The sequence below is a fragment of the Coprinopsis cinerea genome (genome assembly GCF_000182895.1).
Source record: "Coprinopsis cinerea okayama7#130 chromosome 2 map unlocalized cont3.2, whole genome shotgun sequence".
Classification (NCBI taxonomy): Eukaryota; Fungi; Basidiomycota; class Agaricomycetes; order Agaricales; family Psathyrellaceae; genus Coprinopsis; species Coprinopsis cinerea.
Genome location: NW_003307543.1, coordinates 1,873,788 through 1,899,152, shown reverse-complemented (window position 1 = coordinate 1,899,152; position 25,365 = coordinate 1,873,788). Strand labels below are relative to the sequence as shown.

Genomic DNA, 25,365 nt, shown 5'->3' with positions numbered 1-25,365 from the left:
CCGTCGTGTTCGCTGGATTCCGCTCACAGATGATATCTTCGACCCATTCAATTGACTTAGAAATGGTCGTTCCTCGTTTTCTCCGCCACAAGCCGAAGGACTTTGGACTTAGTCACGAGCGTGCAGACCCTGCCCAATGCGGCGCGCGGTGACTTGGGCTTTCTTTCCTCTCGACCACCATCACGGTTCACCACACATACACCACCCCGCCGTCCTCTACATCGAAATCGCGGGAAGTGAAAACTGTCTTTGACGACGCCGATATCCAGGTAGTCTGTGATTCAGCATACAGAGCACGCAGAGAGAGGGATCAGGGGGAGGAGGTACGTCCCCATCGTGTCTAGGCATCTTTTGGATCTCCACTGTGTTCGACGCCTCCCAGGACCTATATCACCTTCCCAATGCGATGGCCCCTTAAGCAAAGCACGAACTTGGCCCAGCGTGCTCGAGTGCATCGACTCGACGTTTGCGGCCTCCAACAGCCTCCAACAGCCTCCAACCCGCCCTCCACCCGCCGGACTTTCTATAGTGGTGAGTTGCCTCAAATTGCCCATCCTATTCTCTCTTGACAAGAAACCTTCTAGCTCAGTGGGAAGTTCACGATACAGTCGCGCATCTGCATCTGGTGAGTGTCTCTTCCTTGCAGCTTGCAACGACGAAACCTAACAGAAATTCCAGAGTCTTCCCCTTGTCTGCGGCGCGGCATACAACCACAGTGGTAGCTATTCCCGGACTGGTTATCTTTTTCCTTTTGACATGTCTGCGCCAGTTGGTACTCTAGTTGTGAGAGTACGACATATGATAAATGTGATACATTTGGACGATTTCGGGTTTCTATCATTTCTAAGCGGATCTGAGCACAAAAAAGTGGGTAAAAATCGCGCTGAGAGACGATGCTAGATGACAAAATAGACGCGTCCAATTTGTCATATCTCAGACGATCTCAGCGGCGGGAATTCTCGCTGGGTCTGAGGGTTTATATATGGTGGATCGAGATTTAATAGTTATATAAGTCCCAGTTGTCAAGTTACAACGTTCACCTGCAATCGATAGAAATAGAAAAAGCGATCGAGGTGCTGGTGAACGTGGTGGTTCAAGGGAGACCACCCAATCTCGGAGCGCATCAATTATGTGACTGCGCGTTTCTGACTAAAAATGGCTCATTGCCCTGTTCCGCTCGCCGTTGCCACGGCGAGTATTTCCCTGATTGCCAAACGTTCAGAGCCACGAAAGGATTCTAGAATACGAGGAATTCCATTCCCCGGGGTAGAGTACTAGAAACATGAAAAACAAACTAGATGTAATATCAGTCCAAATGAATGAATTAACGACATCATGCAGTACAGCGCTCTGATCAGGCCACCACGGAGAGTAAGGAGGGCGAGCAATTAGCAGCATCCGCCGCCTGTCTGGGACTGGACAGTCTGGCCGGGAGTAACAGTCGACGATTTGGCGGCTCCAGAAGGGGTCGAGGTCGAGCCCATGCTAAGGTATGGCAATGTCAAAAACAGTCGGTTTCGAAATCTTGGACGGGGAACTCACCGGTCTTTGATTTGCTTGGCCATGGTCAAGAAAGCTTGCTCTACGTTCGTTGCGTTCTTTGCAGAAGTTTCCAGGAATGGAATATTGAGCTGGTCCGCGAATTCCTAAGAGACAGCAGATTAGGACATTGCCTTTGACGGGCAGCGTATCCGGAGCTTGACAGCCATACCTTTGCGACGCTGTACTCGACGACCTTCTTTCCAGTCAGATCGGACTTGTTGCCAACCAGCAGCTTGTTGACTCCCTCTGAGGCGTATCGGTCGATTTCTGAGAGCCATTGCTTGACGTTGGAGAAGGTATCTACGGTGCCAGGTTAGCGGGAGGCTGAAGGTCGGGAATGGGCGATCAGTACCATTGTCGGTTACATCGTATACGACAATAATGCCATGGGCGCCGCGGTAGTACGAGGATGTGATTGTGCGGAATCGTTCCTGGCCTACGAGCCGTGAGTCATTCAGGAGGTGCTACGACGACGATGCTGCCCTCACCTGCGGTGTCCCACTGTGAATCGATGAGAAGGAAAGATCGTCAGTACGCCAAGGTAGGGTTGAAGCGGTTGAAGGGATTCCAGGGTCTCATTGACGTTATGGAGCCACCGGGGCCCTGTGGAGGGACACGAGGTACTCACAATCTGCAGTTTAACGGTCTTTCCCTCCAACTCAATCGTTCGAATCTTGAAATCAACACCAATTGTGCTGATGTAGCTCTCTGTGTAAGTGTCGTCTGCGAATCGGAGAAGCAGGCAGGACTGAATGAGAGGGAAGCTGTCAGCGGAGCCCCCCCCCCCCAAAGGGATTGGCAGTTGGAAAACGGACCTTTCCGACACCAGAGTCGCCGATGAGCAAGAGCTTGAAAAGATAATCGTATTCACTCGTGTGCATTGTGGACTGAATAAAGGAGATTAAAGCAGGTCGATATGGAAGAGGATGAAAGGCTGCGTCAACAGTCCAAGGACCAACTAACAGCAAGGCGCTGCAATCACCAGGCACGTGCTCCGAGCTCCCAGGGAAACAAAAGCAATCACACAGCTTGCTAATTGCCACCCGTTCCCTTATGTCCGTCATCCAACATGAAAATTCCTATCCAAAATTGTCCCACCATGAACGCCAATACTATGCTACATGAAAACAGACGAAACATGACAAAAAAACCGATCGAAATTATCTACTTGGGAGGGTGGTAGCCCTGGGGCGGATACTGAGGACCTTGTTGCCATTGATTGGGTGGTGGGCCCCATTGTTGATTGGGAGGGTAGTAGCCTGCCGGTGGAGGTGGAGCGAATCCGGGTAGAGCAGGTTCCCATCTGGAGAGGGGGGGGCATATGTGAGACAGGGTCAAGTCAAAGCTGCTATTGACTCACAGTCCTTGACCTCGGGGACTTGTCCAGTGGCAAATAGAGCATACCCATATGTGCTTGCTACCCATAGGGATCAGCGGAACGAAGCAAAGTTCGAACCATTCTCGAGATTTGCATCCAGTGGCAGCAGCTAATCATGGCCGAGTGACTCAGTCTGCTATGGTCCGGAGGAAAACGAAGCGTCGATGTCCACTAACCGTTATTGCACCTAGGACATACTCGTGGTGTTTGGTCTCCTTCAGGCTTCAGTGTCGTTTTACAGCCAACTGCACCAAACCCATGCCCGTCAATTATTCTTCTTAAAAACATGCAAGAGTCGAGTCTCACAAAGAACGGGCAAACAAACTACCCGACAGAAATCAGTCAAAGATGTTGCTTTCTGCACTCTAACACGCTCCACGTACAGAAAAAATCCATGACTTTTAAGTTCGAGTTGTAGGAGTTGTGATAATGAAGAACAGTAGGATGAGGGTCAGGTTCAAAGTGATTCGATGCACAGCAACGTGCTGCGCCATGACATAGATCGAATGCCAAGATAAAGTCATTTCCTACAAACAAATGGAGGTTCAAGTATAGTACAAGGGCACGAGATACATGAATGGGTGCGTAGAGAACATTAATGGACATCATGTATTCCATCGTCGACACCGTTTACGCGGATACGGCTGTGAAGCTCGGTTGCCTCAAGCCTTGGGTGGTTGGGGTGGTTTGATGGGCGCTTGAGCCTCGGTCTCACTTTCGGAGTATGGAGGCGCCAGGTACGCCGGCTGATAGCCAGGGTGGTTAGGCTCTTCCCATCCACCGGTGTACGGCGGTAGAACAGAAGCATCCGCGCGCGTTGTAGTTAACGGTACGGAGGATCCAGGTCTATCTCTTCCGGTAAATGTCATCAACGGACGGGGCAAGAAAGTCGGAGGACTCACGGAGGAGAATTCTGCGATCGCCATCCGCAAATATTACATAGGTAAATGTGCTTCCAATAGACGGGAATGAGAGGGATAAAGAAAAGTTCGAACCACTTGCAATTCCTAGCGTATATGACGGAGGCTAATTGGGTTAAAGGAATTTTAGACGAGCTTGCCAAGTGCGGTAGAGCCGAGAGGACCGTTGAACGTACTGTTGTGACAGCGAGGGCAGGCCAAGGGCTGAAAATCCTTATTTGGCTTTATCCTGTCGTTGATTCCGACTGTCGAAACGCCTGAGTGCCACTACAGACCTGAGCTATGGGCGGGCGAGCTCACAAATAATTGGGATGCACACTACGAATCACTCGAAATGAGTACCAGCCTCGGCGGTACTACTAGTCTGCTCCACTCACGGAACATATTGAACCAGCGATTCGAGAGTCGAGCTTTCCGTAAACCTTTAAAGAAAGCCGAAGGAGAAGAACGAGAAGAACGCTGGCGTGAGCTTGCGGAGGTGAGTGCTTGTGGAGCGTCGGCTTTCGGGATCAAATGGGAAATCGATCAAAACCTCGATCACAGCTGACGACAGGTATGTTGTGCCAAGCCCAAGTCCGCATCATCAACGTCCTCGACGACGCGAACAAGAAACTACAAGCGGCAAAACGGTCGACAATCATCGTCTTGAAGCGGTGAGTTGCTTTAAGGACGTGCTGGGAACTATGGCTTGTGTAAAGACTTAAAATGGGGGACAGGGTCCTCGTTCAGCTCCACCTTTTGTTGATCTAGTCGCCAATGGGCACCCCGACGTCGTGCGGAAGGAATACGGTTATCTAACTACCTTCCGTCGGTGGCCTCTTGATTCTTGACATGGGAAGGAATCAAAGCAGCGTCTGTGACCTTGTGACTGATCGACATGGACTGAGCTGGCTCAGGTGGTCTAGTGTCCGCGATGCACGCTGAAGTCGGTCATCCCGATCCTCAGCTAGAGACCGCCGAAGAGATCATGGTCTACTTGGTGGTGGCTCCCCTTGGGTTCCGCGTGTAACGCTTGCCGCAGCTCTACTATGCACACACATAGATGGCCATGAATTAAACTCAGCATGTCTCCCTGGTTGATCTCACCCTGTCCAAGTACGACAGTGCGAAATATGAAGAGATCAGAACAACGAGCACCGCCGAGGCCGGCTAGAGGGTTTCAATTGTCTGGACGGGGAGTCCTGATCACGCACGCACGCTTTTCCACCTCCCTGCTGATAGGTCGCCCTCTTTTGGCCCTAACGGATCCCTCGTTGAAACCACGATCCATTCGTATCATCTTCCACAAAACAACCTGCACCCCAATTTCCTCGGTAAGCGTGGCTTGCCTGGATTTATATCACGGTCAACCACTCTGTTGCTGCATGTCTTTCTGCCGTTTACACCGGATGGAGCAAGCAATCGATAATTGAATGGTAAGATGACGAACCTACTTGTCAATTCTCAAAGCTACCATTCTCTTTCAGGCGCAAGGCGATGTCCGGAATCTACAGACAGCAAGCAAATTCGGAAATCCCTCTTCGAAAAAACCCACGATTGGGTAGGGCCGATGGAACTAGAGAGCAGCCCCTTCATCATCCCGTCAGTAACACCCAATCGTGCCCTTGTGCAGCTTCGGGAAATTGCCTGAATTGACGTCAGAAGACTCATCCGTTCTCATTTTCTGGGGCGCTGATGTTCGATTGGGACACCTTTCTTGCACTGAAGAATCAAGGAATCAGTAACTCCTCCATTCCTCATGTCTGGGAGCGTTCCGCACAGTTGGGGGGTCCATTTACGCTCGGGAATTAAGCCTTCAGTCCATGAGGCTTTGACCCCATCAGACATTGGTCTGGTGGCTAGCCTCTTCTGGCGGTATTCAAGGATTCCTCTCCATGCCAGTGGACACTGGAGAAAGGTTGCAATAGCAGCCGCTTTAATGTAGTCAAAGTCATCCTATTTGCGCCACTGTCGTCCGTGTGTTTCGTTGGTTTTTCTGAAGGACAATATAGGCAATTACTGCGATAGGCAGAATTCTATCGGCGGGTTTCCGGCGAGAGGAACATTATTAATGTATTATTACTACGGTGTGAAGCTAGTGGTACATTCAAATTGTGTGGGTATAAACGTTGGAAGTCCAGGGATATCCCGATGGCATAAGCAAAAAAATATAACAACCTGTCCCTACCCTGGGACGGTAAAACTAAGCATAAAACTACCTACAGTATGTCAACCAACGTATCTGCATAGAAACGACGAAAGATGGATGAAAAGGCATGAAGAAAAGACATAGACAAGATGATCAATGATACGATCCGTTGCAGTTGTCCCCAAACTGCGGACACGATCCATAGTCGTTTCCTGATGAAACGTGAAGTGTACCCCCGGTAGCATTGAAGGGCTGTGAAGAGATGGAATAGTTGCCCATGTCGACGGTAGGCATCGATGAATGCCCCTCGATATTGGGGGAGTTGCGATGGGAGAAGGCGTTCATGGAGGCAGGAATGCTCGAAGGGTGTGATGGAGCTATTGGTACGTTGTAAGTAAAGTGGTCGAGCTCGCCGCCACCGTGATAGTAGCTTTCATCAGTGTGCGGCTTGTAGGTGGGCAAAACGTTCGAGAACTCTGGTGATCCGCGTATGCTACCTAGTGGCCCGGTGCCAGTGCTGGTGGTAAGAGAGGTAGCAGTACCGGGAGGGGTATAGGAGGGCCAGCCGGCGGCCCCGTGTCCATCCGTAGTGCAGGCCGTGGTGGGCGCTGACTCCACTCTTCTCTGGTGCGTGAAGACGTTGAGGGAGGGTAGCATGGAGCGATCGAGATATGTAGATGTGGCCGCCATGACAGTTTGGTTGGGAGGCTGGTACACGTCCTGGAGTCGTGCGCTAGGATGACCGTTGGCGTGAGGGTAGGTGGCGTCGTAGGTCATGTCACCATATCGCACGGGTTGACCGTGGCGTTTGGCCTTGCGAGCTTCCCAGATCATGCGAATCGTCTCTTCCCGCTCATCGCTCTTCGAGAACAACCACCTCTTGCTCGACATGACGGCGAGACAAATCATGACTGCCTCGTCTGTCGTTAGCGGCGACGAAGGGAGATCATGTCCATCCCTTTCCGAGGCCTGAGCATCGAGCGGGGCTTCTAGGACATCTGCATCCGTGGAAGCTGCCAAATATCCTGCATAGAAGCACCCATCGCGCACCAAACCAGAATCCCAGGTAAAGAGTCCGGATCTGTCGGTGTAGGTCGAGTTGGTAACGCAAAATTGCATGATTTTAATGACTTTGGGAAGCAAAGCCAAGCAGTTGCGAGTCGCCACGAGGTGGAGGTGATCGGGAGGAAGGTACGGCGAAGAACCAGACGAATGAGATGATGGTCGAGAAGAAGAGAATGGGGATCGTGAGGCCGTAGACATATATTGCTTTAGACTTTCCCGGATAACATTGTCTAGAGAATTGAAGGGTGAGAGGCATTTGCACAAGGAAGGACATCGAGTACTCACGGCATTCAAAGATGAATATCTGTCGGGGCCGAAGCTTCGTCAGTTAAGCACTAGGGTGATCAGTCGAACAACCTACCTGCCATGCACATGCGTAGCGTTCGGTGTCGCACCGGCTAGCGGGATCCTCGTTACTCGCGGCGTTACGCCGTATTACGCTGAGCTCCCTCCAGCACTGGTCGAGATCATGCCAAATCTCGCGCATACCATGGGCGTCAACCAAATTGTGCTCGTCCGCCCTTCTAGCAGCCTTCGGTCCCGTCAAAACAGAGTGTATCCGCCGACAGACCGCATTAATCTGCAGAGGAAGGGTGGATGAGCTGACCAATCGGCTGAGCGCCTGGGAATCCTGGTGAGCTGTTGAGAACGATGACGAGCCGCCCTGGATAGACGTCGGGGATGGCGGAGACGGCAGACCACCACGGTAAGAAGGAAGCGTGAGCTGGAATGCATCATAATCGTCGCTGTGCCTGCAGTGACAATATAAGGAATGGCAGAGGGCGTGGGACGAGAGACATACAAGTTAAAACGTCCACCTCGTAGGCCTGTGGACAAGCCTTCTTGGGTGTAGGCATACCAGAAGAGACGCGCACGAGTAGACGCGTCGTCTGGTAGTGGACGGGCTGGATGGGCAGTGGAAGGCGCGAGGGTGCACAATGTTTGGATCTGTGACATCGCGGTGTCGTGAATCACGATGCGTTCAAAAGGTTTCGTATCTAAGAGCAGGAGTGGATGAGTATGGCTGCAACGAGAGGAGAGCAAAGCTTACCTTCCAAAAGAGGCAGAAGCAAGAGCAGGACTCGGACTCCATCCAGAGTGGGCCGTCGCATGATTCCATGGTAATCGACGAGGTCCAGGATTTGTTGGACCATTTGGTCGAACTTCTCCTTGCTTTTTGGTGGCCGATGGGTGGGTTTCGTCCCGTCACTTGTGCTGCAATTAGATGGCCCATCTGTTGACGGAGACGTCGGAGAAGCCGGGGAGGGTTGGGACTCGGGTTCATCGATGGGAAGGCCACGCTCATTGAGGCCATAAGAGAAGGCCCAGGTGGCAAGAAGCATGGTGATAATGCCACCCTCGGGGCCAAGGGTACGTTCGCCCTTCTGGTGTGATAGAAACCTCGATGAAAACTCGGCGGCATCAAGGATAGGACCTGGTGAAGGATGTCAGTCGTTTGGCAAAGCCGTCCTGACGTGGTGCAGGTCTCACGTTGGATGCAGAACCACCTCCAGAACTGTGAGCAGAAGAAATCTTGATGGAGGGTAGGGATGGCATTGGCAAGGCGGGTGGAATAAGAGAACCCAGAGTTATCGGGGTCCGAGCTCTTCCCGTAAATTGCTCTGAGGGTGAGGTACTCAGCATGGGATACTTGATTCTGCAAAGAAGCATTCTTACTCCACTTGTTGTAGCCGACGACCGCGTCTGAGTAATTTGACAGCCTTGACATCGGCGAATTCATCACTGCAACAGTATCATGAGGAGAACGCAGCGACGTTTGAAGAGATAGATTCCTACACGCATTTGATGCCACGCTCTTTGCAATTGGAACAAGTTGGGTGAGGGCCGGAGGTCGGGATAGCAAGGTCCTTCAAATCGCAGCGAACTCTGTTGTTGTTTGAGCAGACTGCTGAGTTTGGTGACAAAGTACAAACCTTCGCATGCGACATGCCCCGCAGGCAGAGAACTGCTGTCGAGTGGACTTGGGTTGCGCTGAGGACCTGCGAGAGTAGGGCGCGGACGCCACGCGTGCCGACGAGGATGAAGAGGCGGAGCCATTATTCGACGCGGCGCGTGGAGACATTGGGGGAGTGGGTGGATTGGTGGGACGGATGAAGGATAAATATAAAGAGACGGGAGGAAGAACTTGGCGTTGAGGGAAAGCACGACTCGAGCGGATCTTGAAAGAGGAAGGAGATCTGACATGGTTATCGGGCCAAAATAAAATGAATGAATGGATTTTTGAGATTCGTCGAAGCAAAGAAGGGATTTTAGTTTGCCGGCGAGTGGCAGATCCATCTGGGGCTGTGACCAAATTAATTTGGCTGAGATCCATGCATGAGCAACAACCAATCAGAACCCTCAGCCAATCACAACGCGTCGGGAATCTCCCCATGTCCAAAAATAGACAGCCCTCACCATGCCGAATGCATCCTTCCTGCAAACAACATTCCGTGTTTGTCTGATGTGTCGTCAGCCAGCCAACCAGCTTCATCAAGGGTCTTTGCTGCCTGTACTTGAAGGAAAATCCGCTTTTGGCGTCATAGAACCTGGGCAATGGGTCAGCCTTGGCCTGTCACAATCTCAAACCTTATCTCACTTCCCTCACAACTTGTTTTCTGCCGACGACTGCCCACATCAGCCGCGTAACATAATAATTAAAAGCAATTAACACCAGGGAGAAGAGGAGATCACTCAACACTTGCCCCCACAAGGAAGTCTGTAAGGTTCTCTTCCCACCATCCCCGTAATATATGTTTGTCAAACCATGGGCATCTGAGGCTTCTGGGAGCGTCAGTGGCATACACTAGAGCAAAGTAAGTTCGTTGAGAATGTTCTTACCTGGTGGTGATTTGCTTGCAAGTCGCAACTGTCCGGTGTGCTCACAGATTCATTTCGCGCGGTCCATTCGCAATGTTAATTGTCAACCGCTACTGGACCGCGCTGTCTTCTCGCATCTCCTTCGCTCTGCGAAGTTGAGAGACGAGCCATTTGTACGCCAGAGTGTTCTGGTAGCTGCCTGTCATTATCCACTCTCTCCATACCATGTCGTTGCAGACTCGGACAACATCATAGAAAAGGTCGGCGACAATGTTTGCGACTCGACTCGGTACTTTCAAGCTCTGCGATCACGGTCAGTCGTTAGCATAATGAGAGTTTCTGAGGTGGCGAAAAGGAGGAATGGGCGCGGAGGACTGCTTCTTGGGAATTTCCGACAAGTGGTATGCTGACAGGCGACATGAGAGTCCCAAGCAGCTTGTGTCATCCAGACCAATGCCAATATGGCGTTCCCACCAGAGACCCATTGATAGTCACATCGATGGAGACATAGGGTTTATCAGGAATGCAAAGGGATGGGATGCTTTCACGCCAAGGTTCGCCGGGATGAACATAGTAATCGCAGAGCAAAGCGATGTGCGAAGGGACACGGCGTAGAACGTCGGAAGGCGCTATAATGTCAATGTAACAGAAAAACGAACCAGATAAGTGCTCACCTTCCAACCGTCGTCTCTTCCACTTACCGAACTCAGGTTCGTCGTTCGACTACACAAAAGTCAGTCAGGTCCCTTCAATCCCCTGTGGACTATTGCCCCTGAGGAGTTCGCGAACGCTTTCTGGACCTTTTTCTGACACCACCTTTTCCGGTACTGACAAGGCTGAGACATAGGCAATAAAGAGATTTCGCGCACCGTCGAGATAATGAGCCAAATTGCTTCATGGATCCAACATGGATCGCAACATGTGTCGGAAATTTGATTCCTGGCTCCCAACGCACGGCCTGTTGACAGCCGTTTGACAGGCCGTTCGCCGAAAATTTAATAGGCGCCCGTCTGTCATTGGCCGTTTCAGGCCGCGTTTCCTACACGTTGGAAGGCCGTTTCCAGGCCGTCTCAACACCTTTTGGGGTTTGTTGAAACGGACATCCGGGAGGCCTTCGTTAAATGGCGTTTTTCGGCGTTTCCGGCGCCGTCTCAAATTTCCGACATGGCTATTTGGAGAGCCAGGGGTAGCCTACGACGTCTTCTTCATTGAGAGTATACGAAGATGATCGTGATTTTCTGTGCTGATGAGGGATGGCCACGGTGCAGGAAGATATCGATTACAAGTCTAACGGTAAGTAGGTCAAGTCCGATCGCGGCAGGTGGAACTGATGCAGTGCGAGCGTGTTTGTTGTTACAGGAACAGTGGAATGCAATGAGCTCAGAGAGTAAGATGCACAGATAGCTGCAAATTCAGTTGCAGTGTGCGGTCCAGCTGCTGAGTCGTCGAATTTGTGTTGGTCAAAGCCATATTTTGCAGGCTTGATCTGGATCAGCGCGAAATCTAGCACACGTGATCGTGGGCCCGGCAGTTGTAAACTTAGTCGCTGACCGTGAATGGAGATGAGTATCTTTAGTCGGTGTTTAAACTATGTTTACACTAGGTCAATGAAGAACAGCACAAATAAGAGGAGACTTGCGATTCCTGCCCACGAGCGGAATCGATCTCGCAGCCTCTCTGTCTACGGACGAAACACAGCGCCCCGTGGCCTTTCTGTCTACGGACGAAACGCAGCGCCACACAGCGGCCTTTCTGTCTACGGACGAAACGCAGCGCCGCACACTCATGGCCTTTCGTGTACGGGCGGAACGCAGCGCCGCAGGTGATGACAAATCCGGTGCCCATCGGAAGGAACCAGGTCTCACCTCTCTCTCTCTTGATCAGCCGTCACCACGCTTGGTCGACGAGCTTCAGACCTTCGCACCGTCACCACGCTTGGTCGACGAGTGCTCAACCTCCATCGTTGCCACGCCTGGCCGACGAGGATTCTTCATTACTACTCTTTATCAATCGCTATGTTTACTCAACAAGCTCAATAGCCAACAACATCAACCAGCAACATCTTGGACATCTGCGACGTGAATCGACGGCAAACACAATGAAGAACACCACCTAACTCCATCACACCCTTGTCGGCTTCGACTACGACTACGGGGATGGTAGTACGTTCGTCATCACGTGGGAAGGGATGGATCATGCAAACGGAGTAATGGCTGTCTTGGAGGGATGGGTTTTGGTGCGTTAGCCATAGCTCGTGTACCACTGATCTACACCTTTCAGGTCTATCCGTTGAAATCGTCCTACTCACCTATGCCTTTCAAACAATGCGTTATGGCATTTGACTACGGCAACCAACTCTGGCCCAACAAATCCCCTTTGACAATATCAGCAGGCTATTCATCGAATTCACCGATGTCGTACAACCATTCGGGCATCGCAATGAACCGTTGCCGCTACCGCCTCATCTGCAACGAGCATCAGCAAAGAGGCCATGGAGCCGTAACGTGCCAGTCAAGGAAATAGGCTTGACAGGGCGCAGTCTGACCCAGCCGGCGAGGCTCAATGTTCGGTAGGCTGACTGCGGTCGCCTCCGAATATAGCCGACCACACCTGGACGGCAGTGCCTGTCAAGAAACCAGACGACTTAGGAGTCGGTTTCGGCTTATCAGATGCTCAATGTTTGCCAGGCTGACTGCGGTCGCCTCCAGATAAAGCTAACTGAACCTGACTGCTACGTTTCTCCCTCGGCCACTCCTAGAAGAAACCGTCAGCCCCGCTCGCCTCAAGAGCAGTTCAGCCAACTACGATTTCTTCAACATCACCATGCCGATAACCTTTACAATACCGCCTGACCACTGCCCTACATATTTCACTCTCAACAGCACGGTCCCAAACGACGCTCATCCTTGGGCCACCCCACAGGGCATGGACCCTCTGGAAGTCTGATGTCTCCGAAGCCTTCCACCTCACAGCGATGCACCCCCATTGGCAAGTCAAGCAGATCGTGACCGTCAACGGCCAGCATTACGTCGATCGGCGCAACATATTTGGTGGTCGCTCATCCGGTAGTATTTGGATTTCGTTCAAGGCTTGGTGGTGTGGATTGAGAGATATGTGGAAGGTCTCGGAAATGTCGTAGGCTCGTATGTTGATGATGAATTCGGTACAGACGAAGAATATGACTTTGGATTCTACACTCCCTATTGCGAGTTCATGTGTCCTCAATCTATGGGACCGTCTTCGGAATTACGCACAAACAGAAGAAGCAAGTCTTCGGCTCTCCTCTCACCATCACTGGGCTACATATCGACACCAACACCCTCATGATCACACTACCCAACGATGCGAAACAGAACCTCGAAAGTCAACGTTGGGCAGCACCTCCGAGAACCAAGACCAGCCCGGGCCATTTCTCGCTCAGAGTCTGGCGATCTTCGCTAGGCGAGAGAATCCGTCCACACACATCTGGATCACCAACAGTGTCCAACGCGACCTTGGATGGGCTCTACACCACATCTCCTCATTCCCAGCATCCCCAGGCACTCAACCTTTACGCAATATGTACTGGGATCCAGTTGACGCCGACATAACAATCATGTGCGACGCTTCTCTGGAAGGAATGGGGTTCTGGTACCCTGACTTTGAAATCGAGTAGTACTCCCCTAATCCTTTCGGAACAAAGCTGCATGGCATATTCTTCTTCGAGGCTCTATCCCTTGCTTCGGCGTTAATCGTCACCACTACCGACCACTTATCCGAACCTGCCAAGGTCCTCATTTACTCCGACAGTTCCAACACCGTCGACATGTTCTCATCCCTTCGAGCCCTTCCCAAATACAACTCTCTTCTACGAATGGCGGTCGACATTTCATTAACGCCTCGATCGATCTCCGACTCATTCACATTCCCGGAGAACACAACACCACAGCCGATCGTTTATCTCGATACAACATCGGCAGTATCTTGGTCATGTGGAACAGCAATGAACTCGCTCGTCACCGGGCGTTCTCGTGCGCGAGATGTCTGGACCAATGAGCATCCGCTTCTGCGACCAACACAACATCCCTACCGACCCGGGACCCCTCTCCCACTTAATCTCCACTGCGTGCGCAGCATCTAACTTGGCCCCTTTGGGCCTCTTCTTTGAACGGCTATCGACGTCCTCGTCGAGCAGTACTCGACCAACGCGCTGAGCTGGGAACCCGACCTTCGACATCTCAATAAGCTGCTGGCTCTCGAAACCCTCGAACTCAACATTCTCCAGGGATGGTATACGTCTCCGGGCCCTCCATCTCCATGTCCATGCACTGTGAATGGCCGAGAACATCGCCTCTCCCACACCAACACCTCTCCACCGCCGGCCACGCCCAATCCCATATCCAGCCAACTTGGTCTCCGACGATAACATTATCGATATGACCCACCACGCAATTCGTCATCATCAGGTGGCAGAGCCGTCCACTGCTGTCCTTGCACCAAACTGGATGTCCCTCGCGGCTCCTCAAAATCGGCACTATCGCACCTCAATCTTCAATCTTTCCTTCCCCTCCCTTCCACTCCCATCAAAGCGGCCACCCCCGACACTTACCGACCTCTTAATGTACACCGACATATCCATCGCAGAAGCAGGGATTCATGGAGAAAGGCCCTGCCTCCGGTGACCCTCCGTGAAGGACAGTTTGCTACTCTCATTCTCAAGCATGGCAAAAGTCAGCAAAATACCACGATTCACTCGGACATCGACTGACAGGTCGCGAGTTTGCCATTCGGATTCCTGCTTACGGCGCACCCCAAACTCAGGTAGAGCTTACACGACATCTATTTGTATTCCCCCGATGAATTTAGAAATCACATCCCTCTAAGTCCCCCTGTTCATTTTCGCCACTTGCTGTTGGGTCATAACTTCGATTTATCGTTAGCGTCGGTGAGGTTAATCCCAATCCTCCGCTCGAGCTCCTTTACTGCTTCCAAAGTTTTGCCTATCTGAACGTCTGTGACAGGTCCGTGAGGTACAGAACTTCGCATGACAGGTGAGGTGGACTTACGAATTGTGTCCATCCCCAGTTCTCTGGCTGCTTTTAGATTACTGGAAACAAAGTTATGGTTAAGTGGGCGTGTCTTTACCGCGGCACTGAGTTCTCTCGAGAGGAGAGGCTAGACTTACATCCCAATGTCATCAAGGAAGATCGCGTCCTTGGGTTCAATCCCGTTTCGTTTGCACGCAGCCAAGTAGAACTCAGGCTCAGGTTTTCTGGATGTGACGATCATTCAGCGACTTCTGCCCTGAGACACGTTCCAACGGAAGTACAGACCTCATGCCCAACGCACTGCTGTCACAGAAGTCGTCAAAGAGTTCAAGAAGATGCGTTGGAATAACTCCGTCCTGCCATCCCAGGAATTCCCGTTCCGACTCTGGAATGTCGACTCGAGCAAAGTTATTGGTTAAGGCAATGACCTTGTGCTTTCCCTCGGCTGTTAAACGTTGAACACATTTCTCTGATGTTTGGGACGAGAAGTAAGCTACTAACCTCGAATTCTCAAAATAGCCGCCCGGATATAGGGGTCATAGGTCTGCGATGCTTTCATCATGGCTCCGAAAAGCTGCGCGTGGGTTCAATTGAAGTTAGCGCGATCCAATGGTTGTCTGTACTCACCTCCCGACCATTCACACTCAGTCGATGTGGTAACTTTGGGCAGGCTAAACAGAGCAAGTAAATGTGGTGCACCCAGAATGAAATGAAGAGGCAAGGGCATACGTATTTTCTTCCGCTCGCAGTAAGCCTTGTACCTGGAGAATTAGGGCCGCGGTAAGTATTCAGTAGAATTTATTTAAAAGGCTCTTACCATTTGTTGGCTTTCTCGGTGTCGGAGAGGTCTCGACTGAAGGCCGGATAAAACGTGGTGATATCTATTTCACCTCGTTCAAACTTTTGCCATGCGCCTTGCGATCCGTGTCCAACTCTGTAAAAGAGTCTTAGTTGTACAACGTCTATCCGATGAAACTGGTGACCCGACATGGTAGTATTGATGTAGTTCTCCGGTAACCCAAGCTCTCGTTCGTAGGCCGCAATCGCGACAAAAGGGCTTCTCATCACAACTCCACCTATCTGCATGGGCGGAATGACGCAAAGAACACGATCGCCTCAGTACACATGGGACTTTTCAATTTCGCCGTCTGACGCACGTCAAATATAACCGCTTTGTAGTGAGATTTCTGGGGAGAGTTGAGATGTGCCATCTTGAATCTGGTTGCTCTCGTGTTCACGCGTTGTTTTCGGGCGCCCGTCCCAACTCTGTGCTGAAATGAGGATGAGCTACCTGATGTGACACGAAGAGGGATAAGACCCTCTTGCCTGTCAAAAGCGTTTATCGAGGACACAGGGTTAACTGGGGGTTCTAGTTGAAGGTTTCCGACAAGTCAAAGGAGGGCGTTCTGAACCGACTGGTCCTCGGAGGTTGTTTACCCGAACCGGTGACTTCCTATTCCGGGGGCCTTTCCCACAACCGTACAGTCCTGCAAAGACACTCCTATCTCATGAATTGCAGCAAAAAGGATGCTGCGAGATCTCTACTGACGCTACTGGGCACACATCGAGCCTGAGAGCAATCGAGAGAATATTCTGATATCTATCGAGTGCTGATGTATTTTTTCCTCTGGTCAATAAGCGATGCCGTCAAGAGTTGAGGAAAACGACTTCACCAGATCTTGGTACAGCTCCGTAAACGGAATGACGGTATGCATTCCAGCCAATCAGATGCCAGGGTGCCAGGGTGTCAGCCAATGGCAGCCATTCACATATAATGACGTTGTCCATAAGAAGTAACGAAGGAGGTGAGAGTACCTCGAGAAAGGGCAAATAGACGAAGAGTAGTCCGTCCACGATCAATCATAAGTCAATGAAACCAATTTGGGGCGTCAGGCCGAGGCCTTACTCACTTCCCATGGGCTGCCATTGAAACTCATGAGGTGAAAGAACCTCAGAGACCCTTCTCGTGCTCCCATCCGTGGAGGGAGCGGCAGCCTGGTGCTGTGGGCCAAGGACGATGAGTATGTACCCCCATTCAACGCTGCACCGATCATCCACCTGGTTCACATTAGGGTTAGCCGACTCCAGATCCAGAACTGGATCTGTTTCACGTCGCCATTTGCGGCAAAGTTAATACATAAATACATTTTCCAGGAGAGACAATCGTCTGCGGAAGAAAGATGGCGATGATTGGGCAGGTATTGCACCCCGTTGGACGGAATCAGAAGGGCGGTGGTCCATTTCGGAAACAGTGGCGTCAACCGGTGTGGGGAACCTCAGAATAAAGGTCTGTGATTCGCTGAAAAGACTGGCAGGTTATTAAAAGGCCCGAACGACAGCCAATGGGATGCCTTGAGCACACCCCATCCGACAGCAGGGCATAACCACCGAGCACCGACCCGACGCGCTGGTCGTTACGGTACGGAATGGCGACGTTCAGACGACGGTCGGACCGTACTGTCTCGCACTATACCGTATATACGTATCGCAAGGCAATGGGGGTGAAATTTTGATATCAAATAAGCCCAAAGAAAGTGAGCTGGACGCCGGGTGCGCTCTGGTGCGCTGTCCAAGCAGCCGGTTAGCAACGCTCATTCCTGCATTTATTGTGAGCTTACTTGCAAATTGGCAGGCCAACTTTCCCCCTTCCCGAACACAATCAAGGGCCCTTTGGGCAAGTACCATTTTCACTCCGCATCGGTCGGGAAGCGCCTCCAGCCTAGAGGCCCAAGTTCGACCGTCCAACGGGACTAAGCGGTAACTTGTCCCGTACGGTCATGTCAGAAAATACCACCGTCGGTCGCTGACATGTCCGCCGTTTTATTTATCTTCTGGCAGGAACAGAGTGTTCAGGAGGTGAAGATCTGAAGAGATCGCAAGGAACGACTCGGGGTGGAGCGATAAACGGACTCGGCGTCAAAAAGGCGGGGATTGCGATTAAATTGTTTGCGTCAGAATTCACAGCTGGCGCCCATTCCCGCCCCAATACCAGATGGCCGGAGGGATTCAGATCTCTTGGTCTGTAGTAAGGGCTTCGCGATGAACGGAGCTGTCGGTGGTCGGGTCTATACCCGTCGGTAAGTGAAACACCCGGGAAATGCCCATCATCGGTGGTAGAGCGCTCAGTGTTGACCCTGTGTTCAGCTCGGATGTTCGGGATCGCCACCTTGGAATCGTCATCCCTTGAAAACCAATTGAAGACCATGGTGGCCAGAAGGTTGCACAGCCCCCGTTAAGCGCTCATACTTGTGGCGGACTTTTGTCCTGTTCCATTGCCATCACCTCGGATACCCTTCCCATCCACTTCTTGACTGCGCATCGAGACCTCCTTTTCTCGCCGCATAAGCAATAGAGAAGTGCTCGTGAATGCACAACCATCCATAACTGAGTCGAGCCAAGACCCAACACGCATTGCATCGGTTTTCCTGGGCAGATGTAATGCACCGCTATTCTTATTCTAAACGGTCCGGCCGCGCCTCGCAGCAGGCTGATTAAGGGTTGGTTCGAAGCTTTCCAGGCGCTGCATTCTTTCTTCTCGACGTCGACATCCAACTTATGTCTATAAATTACGGATCGTATGGTGGTGGCCCTCAACGCCATCTGTCCCAGTACGGGCGCCCGCCCCAACCGCCTCCACGTCCGACATCTGGCTATGGGCATCAAGGCTACTATCAACCCCCACCACCGCCAGGGGCTGACCCGAATCTATGGTCTTACTTCGTCGCTGTCGACGCCGACCGCTCAGGCGCCATCTCTGTAACGGAGCTTCAGCAGGCGCTCGTAAACGGTGAGAAACTTGCTTATGTCTGTCGTGAAAGCCGCTCATCCTCAGCGATCGCGTGCAGGGAATTGGTCAAGTACGAACTCTTTCAAGCCTTGTCTCCAACCAAGGGTACTTATCACGAGCAGGATTCGATCTAGACACAGTGAAGATGCTTATGGCCATCTTTGTGAGTGTGCTTCGGTGACCCTGTCCCATGCCGTACTGACCGACGCCATTGACCAGGACACCGACAGAAGTGGCACAATCAACTTTACAGGTGCGGATCCACCTTGCTGTTTCTCGTGACACTGACGAACTGAATCGCTTGCTTTCCCAGAGTTTGCGGGGTTGTGGAAATACATCCAAGATTGGCAGAACGTCTTCCGTCACTTCGATCGGGACAGATCCGGCTCCATCGAGGGGCACGAACTTGCGGAGGCACTTCGAAGCTTTGGGTACAACCTGTCCCACACGCTGTTGAAACAAATTGAGCAGAAATACGGTCCGTTCTTTATTGTTATCGCCGTCTTACATAGTCATTCTTACCTGGATACGTCAGCCTCTGAGCCAGTCTCGGGCTATGGTCCTCCGCCTGGCATTACATTTGACCGTTTTGTACGAGCCTGTGTTGCAGTTAAGACCCTGACAGAGGCTTTCCAAAGGTAGGTTGGCAACGTATATATCCGCGCCTCGTGTTCTCATTATCTCCGCGTCCTAGGGTGGACACCGATCGTGATGGATGGGTTCAAATGAACTATGAGCAATTCATGGGTGTACGTTTTCTTTCCTTTCGGGTCCGCTTTCGTCACTCTAATGCATACTGCAGATCGTCCTGAGCGCGCCATGAAACAGAGTTTTGTTTGGATTCGAACACGACTATTTAACCTACTACAACCACGACGATAATGACCGGTGAACGAACACATATACCTTGTAACATCAGCATATCAGCCAGATTCGATGCCTATGCAAAGTCTCTCTGCATTCATTAGCAAAGTGCCTGCTGAGTATGTTGACGTTAGCCCTCGCAGTGGTCCTGATCCCGCCATCTACGTCCCCCGTACTGGAATTCTGCCTTCATCGACAGGAAAAAGGTCGCTCCTCGACCTGTAGTCGACCATGCCAGGCAGCTGAAGATATTCATTATGCCGAGCAAAAGCTACTTTCCTCGAGGTTGCCACCTGAAGGGTGACCACAGACAAGTCCTGGACCTTTGGAGGACGGAGGGCCCGTCATCTTACTCGTCGGTGAACTTAAGCAGCTGGACCGTAGCGTCATTGTGAGATAGGCCCTTGGTAATAGCACCCTCGTCATATTGAAGAGCATCGGAAGATACTTTGGTGCTGCGGAGAACTTTCATTCAAAGCCAAACTACACATCTTCGGTGAAAGGTAACTGGCGAGTGGCAGACTGCCTGACGTTGCTCAATGCATACCACCAGCAGCCACCAGCTCACAGTCTTTTGTCTCTCGAACGTGTTCCAGGAACCTTGCGCGCGCTATGTACTGCATCCTTTTTCACCGATGATGTTCTTCCCCAGGTTATGTATACCCCTTTCTCCATACTTTGCCATGTGAATCCGGGTTCTGTTAACTCCGTACCCCTAAGTAGAGAGTTCTTGGGGGCTGAAGGGTATGTCACATTATCATCAGCTGGTGCAACGAATGCCTCAAAATTTAAGTCTGCTTAGACTGTATCTGCAAGAGAAGATGGCCTAGTGGGTGCACGCCCCGCCTTGCCTTTCCTGCTTGTTGTAGGAGATAAATAACAGGGAAGACGCGCTGAGGTCACTGTCGGTGACAGTAGCCTAACAGTGTGCCGCCGCGCGACCGAAATTTCACGTGCGTTCCTGAGTTCCCGAGTTTGCGAGGTCGTCTCGGCGCCAACTTTAAGTGATTAACCCCAGCCAACCCCACTCCTTGTCCTTTCTCCCTCTCGACCCCGCATTTCAACATGGTTTCCGACAAACTTGTGCCCTGGCCCGCTGTTAAGCCCTACGACAAGCAGGGCGTTCCTGTTGCTGGCACCAAACGTCCTGGCCAGTCAGGTAAGTTGTCGAGAAATTTCCAGTAGGAACAGTTTACTGACAATTCTCCCCTGGTTCTTCTGTCGCCAGCACACTACCGAAATGGTGCGCTCCAACATTAAGAACCCCCTTGCAACCGTTAACCGAGCTTGATGTCAGGAATCTGGGGTCTGATTGACGAAAACACACCCAATAGCCTCGTTACCTTGGACCAGGTCTGGGCGGAAGGAGTGAAACTTGGAGGCAACCGCAACTTCTTGGGTTGGCGACCTGTCATCTCTCAAAACCCTCTTAAATTCGCCCCTGCCTACTCCTGGATAACCTACAACGAGGCAGACACCAGACGCAAGTATATTGGAAGCGCCCTTCACACCCTTTTCAAGAACGGTGAACTCCAGGGCAGCGACTACGATACCGTTGGTATCTGGTCTCAGAACCGACCTGGTATGCTTTAATGTTGCTAACGGACCTCCTTTTCTGACGCTTCCCGTTTCTATAGAATGGCAGCTTATAGACATCGCCGTCACCAGTTACGGAAAAGTCGGGGTCAGCTTGTACGATACCTTGGGAAGGGACTCTGTTGGTAAGCTTGACAAGAGTTTCCAATTTGTTATCCAACGCTAACTGTATCTCTAGAATACATGTAAGAAACTATAAGCGTTCTGATTCCCCCGCAGCTAATCCGTTTTCAGTATCAACCACGCGAGCCTTTCCATCGTCTTCTCTACCGCTGGGCACATCCCCACTCTCCTGAAGTTGGCTCCCAAGACACCTACGCTCAAGATCATCGTCTGTCTCGACAACCTCCCTTCTGAGGCATCCTCCGTTTTGAAGGAATGGGCCCAGTCTCAGGGACAGCGCTTCATGGAGCTTCGAGAATGTACGGCTTCTAGGCTTACCGTCTTAATCAGCACTGACTTTCGCGTTAGTCGAGGACTTCGGCAAGGCCAACCTTTTGCCACCTATCTCAGCAACTCCTGACACCGTCGCCTCAATTTGCTACACTTCGGTATGCCTTTTCTATCGTTTGATACACAGCAGGGCACTGAACCGCGACTATAGGGAACCACCAACCTTCCCAAGGGTGTCGTTTTGAGGCACAAGACCCTTGCTGTCGCTACCCAGGCCAACTTGTACGGAATGGAGTTGCCCGAGCAAGGAATCCTCATGTCATATCTTCCCCTTGCGCATATCTACGAGGTACGCTCCCGGCTCCGGACGTGTGTACCGTTACTCATCATTGAATAGCGTATCTGTGAATTGTGCTCAATCGCTATTGGTGGTCGTATCGGTTACTTCACAGGCGATCCATTGCGTTTGTTGGAAGATGCCCAAATCCTCAAACCTCACTTCTTCCCCTCCGTTCCTCGCGTTCTCAACCGCGTCTATCAGTCCGCCATGTTAGGTGGTAACGTTCCTGGTCTCAAGGGTAACCTCTTCAGGAAGGCCCTCCAAACCAAATTACAGAAGCTCCGCACCACTGGCGACCCCACTCACGCTTTCTGGGATCGACTTGTCTTCCGCAAGGTACGTGCCGATTATCTGGGTCATTGAGCTTGTCCCTGAACCGCTCTCATTAGATCCAAGCTGTTCTCGGTGGCCAGATTCAACTTGTCATCAGTGGTTCTGCCCCTATCACTCCCGACGTTATGGACTTCCTCAAAGTTGCCTTTGCTTGTGACGTCCAGGAAGGTTACGGTCTGACTGAAACTGCTGCTACTTGCAGCAAAACCTGGCCATATGATGCCACTGCCTCTGGCACCGTTGGGCCCCCGTCCCCAGTCAACGAAGTCAAGGTTGTCGACGTTCCTGCGATGGGTTACACCTCTGAGGATAAGCCTAATCCTCGCGGAGAGCTTTGTATCCGCGGAACCAATGTCTTCCCTTACTACTACAAAGGTCAGTCATAGAGATTCACCTTTGGTTACTTCCTCTTACATTGTCTGTCTTGTCTAGACGAGAAGAACACCAAGGATGCCATCGACGATGAGGGCTGGTTCCACACCGGTGATGTGGCCGAAATCGATGCTGCTGGCCGCATCAAGATCATCGACCGAGTTAAGAACATCATGAAGCTTGCGCAGGGTGAATACGTTGCGTTAGAGAAGATTGAGAACTTGTACAGCAGCGTTCCTGTTGTCGCTCAAGTGTTCGTCTACGGTGACGGCCTGCAATCCTATTTGGTTGCTGTCGTTGTTCCCGATCCTGTCATGCTCTCCAGCATCGCTACCAGCGTCATTGGCAAGAAGGTCGCCGCTGACGATGCTGCCGGGTTGGCCGAAGTGATTAAGGATGAGCGCGTTGTTAGCCACATTCTTTCCATCCTCACCAAGGAGGCTCAGCGCAATGGTCTGAAGGGGTGAGTGTTGCTTCGTGTTGCTCGTTATTCTTGTCTTAACCATTTCCATCTTTTAGCTTCGAGATGGTCAAGCGCATTCACGTTTCGCTCAGCCCCTTCACTGTCGACGAGGGTACTCTCACTCCTACCATGAAGCTCCGTCGCAAGGATGCCTTCAACAAGTACAAGGACGAAATCACGGCTCTGTATGCCCTCGGGGAGCCCGCCTCGACCTCTGCGAACAAGCTGTAGGTAGACTTGGCGATCCGTTCGGATAGCTTATGGCACATATCTATCGGGGGACATGTATCTTTTGGTTTAAAATCATACCAAGTGTATAATCTATTCTTCAGTGTAGTGCAATTGTCCTGCATCGTGTAAATACCATCTATCTAATGGACAAACTGTAGTATTTCCTTCCTGTATTCCAGTCGAAGTTTAAGGTGGTGACGACTGTCTGCACGTGAGTGATCGTGTTTTCGGGGTCTTTGCCTGTCGCGGTCAACGCATTTCCGAACTTCGACAGTGAACTTGAATGGAATGCTCTGCATCCACCTTCCTCATCCTCGACACCAGACTCGGATTCACTCAGGGAGAAGACAATGCATCCAGCTATAAGTCGCAACGACTTCGAATTGCCTGGTTATGATCACCTCACGCTGGAATTGTCGACACTAATATCTGGATACCCGCCGCCATTCATCTATATCCACGACCCAGCGAGCTGTGAGGTTACGACGAGAGTAGTCCGCTCACTCCTGAACCATCTTGAAGCAACACCCAGTAGTGAACTGGACATCCCTGCCATTGCATATGGTCGTGCAGACGCGATCTGCTGTCTATCTCAACGGTGTTTCTACGAATCGCTCATACACACGCTTGTCGACTGGCAGCCAGACTGGGAGGATGGGTGCGCTAACTGGGGCTCTGAAGGGGACCTACGATGGAACGAGAACATGGACACCTTCCTTCAAGGCATTCGCGCCTCCCACAACCACATACGTGGAAAGCTGGGATTGGATTCGGCAAAGAAAGGCCTGAGGCTCGTGTTCGTTGTCGAAGGGGTAGAGCGGCTGAAAGAAACCATGCCTGAAGTGCTGGTGCCTTTGACAAGGCTACAAGAGTTGGTGCGTTGCATGCCATAAACCACACGTCCTGAATCATAAACCCCTTGGAAGAGTCAGCTGGACGTCTGTGTCGTATTTGTCTCGCAAGCTGGGTGGGACACGGTGAAGCCTCCCCTTGCGGCTGCACCGGATCCCTACTTCATAGACATCATGCCTCCGAGGAAAGAAAGTACGGCTCTCCCCTTCTTGCAGAGCCAGCTCTCGCTAATCTCGCATCAAGCTATTGCGCAGATGCTGATAACCCGCTTCCCAACCATCTACGAAGAGACTGGCTCCACACTTTACCACCCCGCTCTCCAAGTGCTCTATTCCCAGTTTGCAACAGTTGTGTGCGATGTTTGTTACGTTTTCACCCACGACCCTCAAGAGCTTCAATATATCGCAGCGGCAAGATGGCCTGGGTTCATCCGACCGGTGTTGGACAACCATCAACGGAAGTTGGAGGAGCTTCAAGACACCATGCAACTTGATGAAGACAATGTCCCGCCGTTCGAGGCCCCATCCGAGGAAGAGCGCCTCCGACTAATTCGGCTGTTCACGCCCTCACTGACCGCTGCTGTGGAATCCCTTTACCCTCGCCTCATGAACGCGGTCGACTGGGCGAAATCCAACATGCCCGAACGTGACCTGTTGACAATGCCACCAGCACTAGCGCGAGTACAGGTTGTAAAACCTGGAGAAAGCGCGCTGGCTAATACGTTGGGATACCTTCCCAGGATGTCCAAATTCATTCTTGTGGCATCTTTCTTGGCTTCAACAAACCCACCCAAGTCGGATTTGAGGATGTTTGGGCGGGGGACAGACGAGAAAAAACGGCGGCGACGTCCGACTCAGGCTACTGGGAAATCGAAATCTGGAGTGTCTAAAGTGAGTGTGTCAGACATGGCGAGGGTTTACACTGGTTTGTTAACGCTGTGATCAGGTCTCCCAGCGTCTCGTCGGCCCCTCTCCATTTCCTATGGATAGGCTAGTTGCCATTCTCGGTGCGTTGCTGGAAGAAAACGACGCAGATAGTCGCCTGGCCACAGAAGAATTTGCTATCCCAGGAGAGTACACAGACATGGAAATAAGTCGCCGTAGTATACACTCTTCTGTGAGTCCTACCTCCACCCCTGCTGGAAGCACCGACCCTGAACATACACGTGCTATTCAAACAGGTCCTTGAGCTGGTTTCCAGTCGCCTGTTGCATCGCACGACAAAACCAGACCAATCGGACGGCCCTCCAATGTT

At 51.6% G+C, this 25,365-nt stretch overlaps 12 protein-coding genes across 12 annotated transcripts; 4 read left to right on the top strand and 8 right to left on the bottom strand.

Annotated features, from left to right (window-relative positions):
- Positions 1 to 62: 62 nt before the first annotated feature.
- On the top strand, positions 63 to 787 carry CC1G_13941 (hypothetical protein; the record flags this gene model as incomplete). Its single annotated transcript, XM_002911855.1, has 4 exons — positions 63 to 148; positions 286 to 323; positions 585 to 625; positions 782 to 787. The coding sequence occupies 4 exons, from the start codon at positions 63 to 65 to the stop codon at positions 785 to 787; spliced, it is 171 nt and encodes a 56-aa protein (XP_002911901.1).
- Positions 788 to 1,388: 601 nt separating this feature from the next.
- On the bottom strand, positions 1,389 to 2,423 carry CC1G_05114 (GTP-binding protein ypt1; the record flags this gene model as incomplete). Its single annotated transcript, XM_001833362.2, has 7 exons — positions 1,389 to 1,485; positions 1,543 to 1,646; positions 1,712 to 1,842; positions 1,895 to 1,978; positions 2,031 to 2,043; positions 2,171 to 2,290; positions 2,358 to 2,423. 7 exons carry the CDS (start codon positions 2,421 to 2,423, stop codon positions 1,389 to 1,391), a joined length of 615 nt encoding a protein of 204 aa, XP_001833414.2.
- Positions 2,424 to 2,706: 283 nt separating this feature from the next.
- Positions 2,707 to 2,967, bottom strand: CC1G_05113 (hypothetical protein; the record flags this gene model as incomplete). The annotated part of the gene is made up of 2 exons (XM_001833361.2): positions 2,707 to 2,845; positions 2,903 to 2,967. 2 exons carry the CDS (start codon positions 2,965 to 2,967, stop codon positions 2,707 to 2,709), a joined length of 204 nt encoding a protein of 67 aa, XP_001833413.2.
- A 1,819-nt stretch (positions 2,968 to 4,786) lies between these two features.
- CC1G_13940 (hypothetical protein) lies at positions 4,787 to 5,667 on the bottom strand (the record flags this gene model as incomplete). Its single annotated transcript, XM_002911854.1, has 4 exons — positions 4,787 to 4,866; positions 5,038 to 5,168; positions 5,375 to 5,395; positions 5,600 to 5,667. 4 exons carry the CDS (start codon positions 5,665 to 5,667, stop codon positions 4,787 to 4,789), a joined length of 300 nt encoding a protein of 99 aa, XP_002911900.1.
- Positions 5,668 to 6,121: 454 nt separating this feature from the next.
- On the bottom strand, positions 6,122 to 8,762 carry CC1G_05112 (hypothetical protein; the record flags this gene model as incomplete). The annotated part of the gene is made up of 6 exons (XM_001833360.2): positions 6,122 to 7,263; positions 7,319 to 7,337; positions 7,395 to 7,785; positions 7,836 to 8,031; positions 8,085 to 8,468; positions 8,525 to 8,762. 6 exons carry the CDS (start codon positions 8,760 to 8,762, stop codon positions 6,122 to 6,124), a joined length of 2,370 nt encoding a protein of 789 aa, XP_001833412.2.
- A 1,201-nt stretch (positions 8,763 to 9,963) lies between these two features.
- CC1G_13939 (hypothetical protein) lies at positions 9,964 to 10,751 on the bottom strand (the record flags this gene model as incomplete). The annotated part of the gene is made up of 4 exons (XM_002911853.1): positions 9,964 to 10,155; positions 10,328 to 10,482; positions 10,555 to 10,576; positions 10,686 to 10,751. 4 exons carry the CDS (start codon positions 10,749 to 10,751, stop codon positions 9,964 to 9,966), a joined length of 435 nt encoding a protein of 144 aa, XP_002911899.1.
- Positions 10,752 to 13,630: 2,879 nt separating this feature from the next.
- On the bottom strand, positions 13,631 to 14,261 carry CC1G_13938 (hypothetical protein; the record flags this gene model as incomplete). Its single annotated transcript, XM_002911852.1, has 2 exons — positions 13,631 to 13,700; positions 13,927 to 14,261. 2 exons carry the CDS (start codon positions 14,259 to 14,261, stop codon positions 13,631 to 13,633), a joined length of 405 nt encoding a protein of 134 aa, XP_002911898.1.
- A 488-nt stretch (positions 14,262 to 14,749) lies between these two features.
- Positions 14,750 to 16,091, bottom strand: CC1G_05111 (hypothetical protein; the record flags this gene model as incomplete). The annotated part of the gene is made up of 9 exons (XM_001833359.1): positions 14,750 to 14,844; positions 14,899 to 14,939; positions 15,018 to 15,104; positions 15,166 to 15,325; positions 15,382 to 15,454; positions 15,508 to 15,551; positions 15,610 to 15,641; positions 15,698 to 15,960; positions 16,038 to 16,091. The coding sequence occupies 9 exons, from the start codon at positions 16,089 to 16,091 to the stop codon at positions 14,750 to 14,752; spliced, it is 849 nt and encodes a 282-aa protein (XP_001833411.1).
- Positions 16,092 to 17,395: 1,304 nt separating this feature from the next.
- On the bottom strand, positions 17,396 to 18,292 carry CC1G_05110 (hypothetical protein; the record flags this gene model as incomplete). Its single annotated transcript, XM_001833358.2, has 3 exons — positions 17,396 to 17,445; positions 17,499 to 17,630; positions 18,127 to 18,292. 3 exons carry the CDS (start codon positions 18,290 to 18,292, stop codon positions 17,396 to 17,398), a joined length of 348 nt encoding a protein of 115 aa, XP_001833410.2.
- Positions 18,293 to 18,435: 143 nt separating this feature from the next.
- CC1G_05109 (apoptosis-linked protein) lies at positions 18,436 to 19,490 on the top strand (the record flags this gene model as incomplete). The annotated part of the gene is made up of 7 exons (XM_001833357.1): positions 18,436 to 18,667; positions 18,790 to 18,830; positions 18,887 to 18,920; positions 18,981 to 19,145; positions 19,203 to 19,305; positions 19,362 to 19,416; positions 19,470 to 19,490. The coding sequence occupies 7 exons, from the start codon at positions 18,436 to 18,438 to the stop codon at positions 19,488 to 19,490; spliced, it is 651 nt and encodes a 216-aa protein (XP_001833409.1).
- Positions 19,491 to 20,596: 1,106 nt separating this feature from the next.
- On the top strand, positions 20,597 to 23,259 carry CC1G_13937 (long-chain-fatty-acid-CoA ligase; the record flags this gene model as incomplete). The annotated part of the gene is made up of 11 exons (XM_002911851.1): positions 20,597 to 20,690; positions 20,829 to 21,113; positions 21,169 to 21,252; positions 21,306 to 21,312; positions 21,362 to 21,549; positions 21,599 to 21,678; positions 21,732 to 21,869; positions 21,918 to 22,196; positions 22,250 to 22,568; positions 22,626 to 23,028; positions 23,085 to 23,259. 11 exons carry the CDS (start codon positions 20,597 to 20,599, stop codon positions 23,257 to 23,259), a joined length of 2,052 nt encoding a protein of 683 aa, XP_002911897.1.
- Positions 23,260 to 23,609: 350 nt separating this feature from the next.
- CC1G_13936 (hypothetical protein) lies at positions 23,610 to 25,299 on the top strand (the record flags this gene model as incomplete). The annotated part of the gene is made up of 3 exons (XM_002911850.1): positions 23,610 to 24,134; positions 24,186 to 25,001; positions 25,057 to 25,299. 3 exons carry the CDS (start codon positions 23,610 to 23,612, stop codon positions 25,297 to 25,299), a joined length of 1,584 nt encoding a protein of 527 aa, XP_002911896.1.
- Between the last annotated feature and the right edge of the window lie 66 nt (positions 25,300 to 25,365).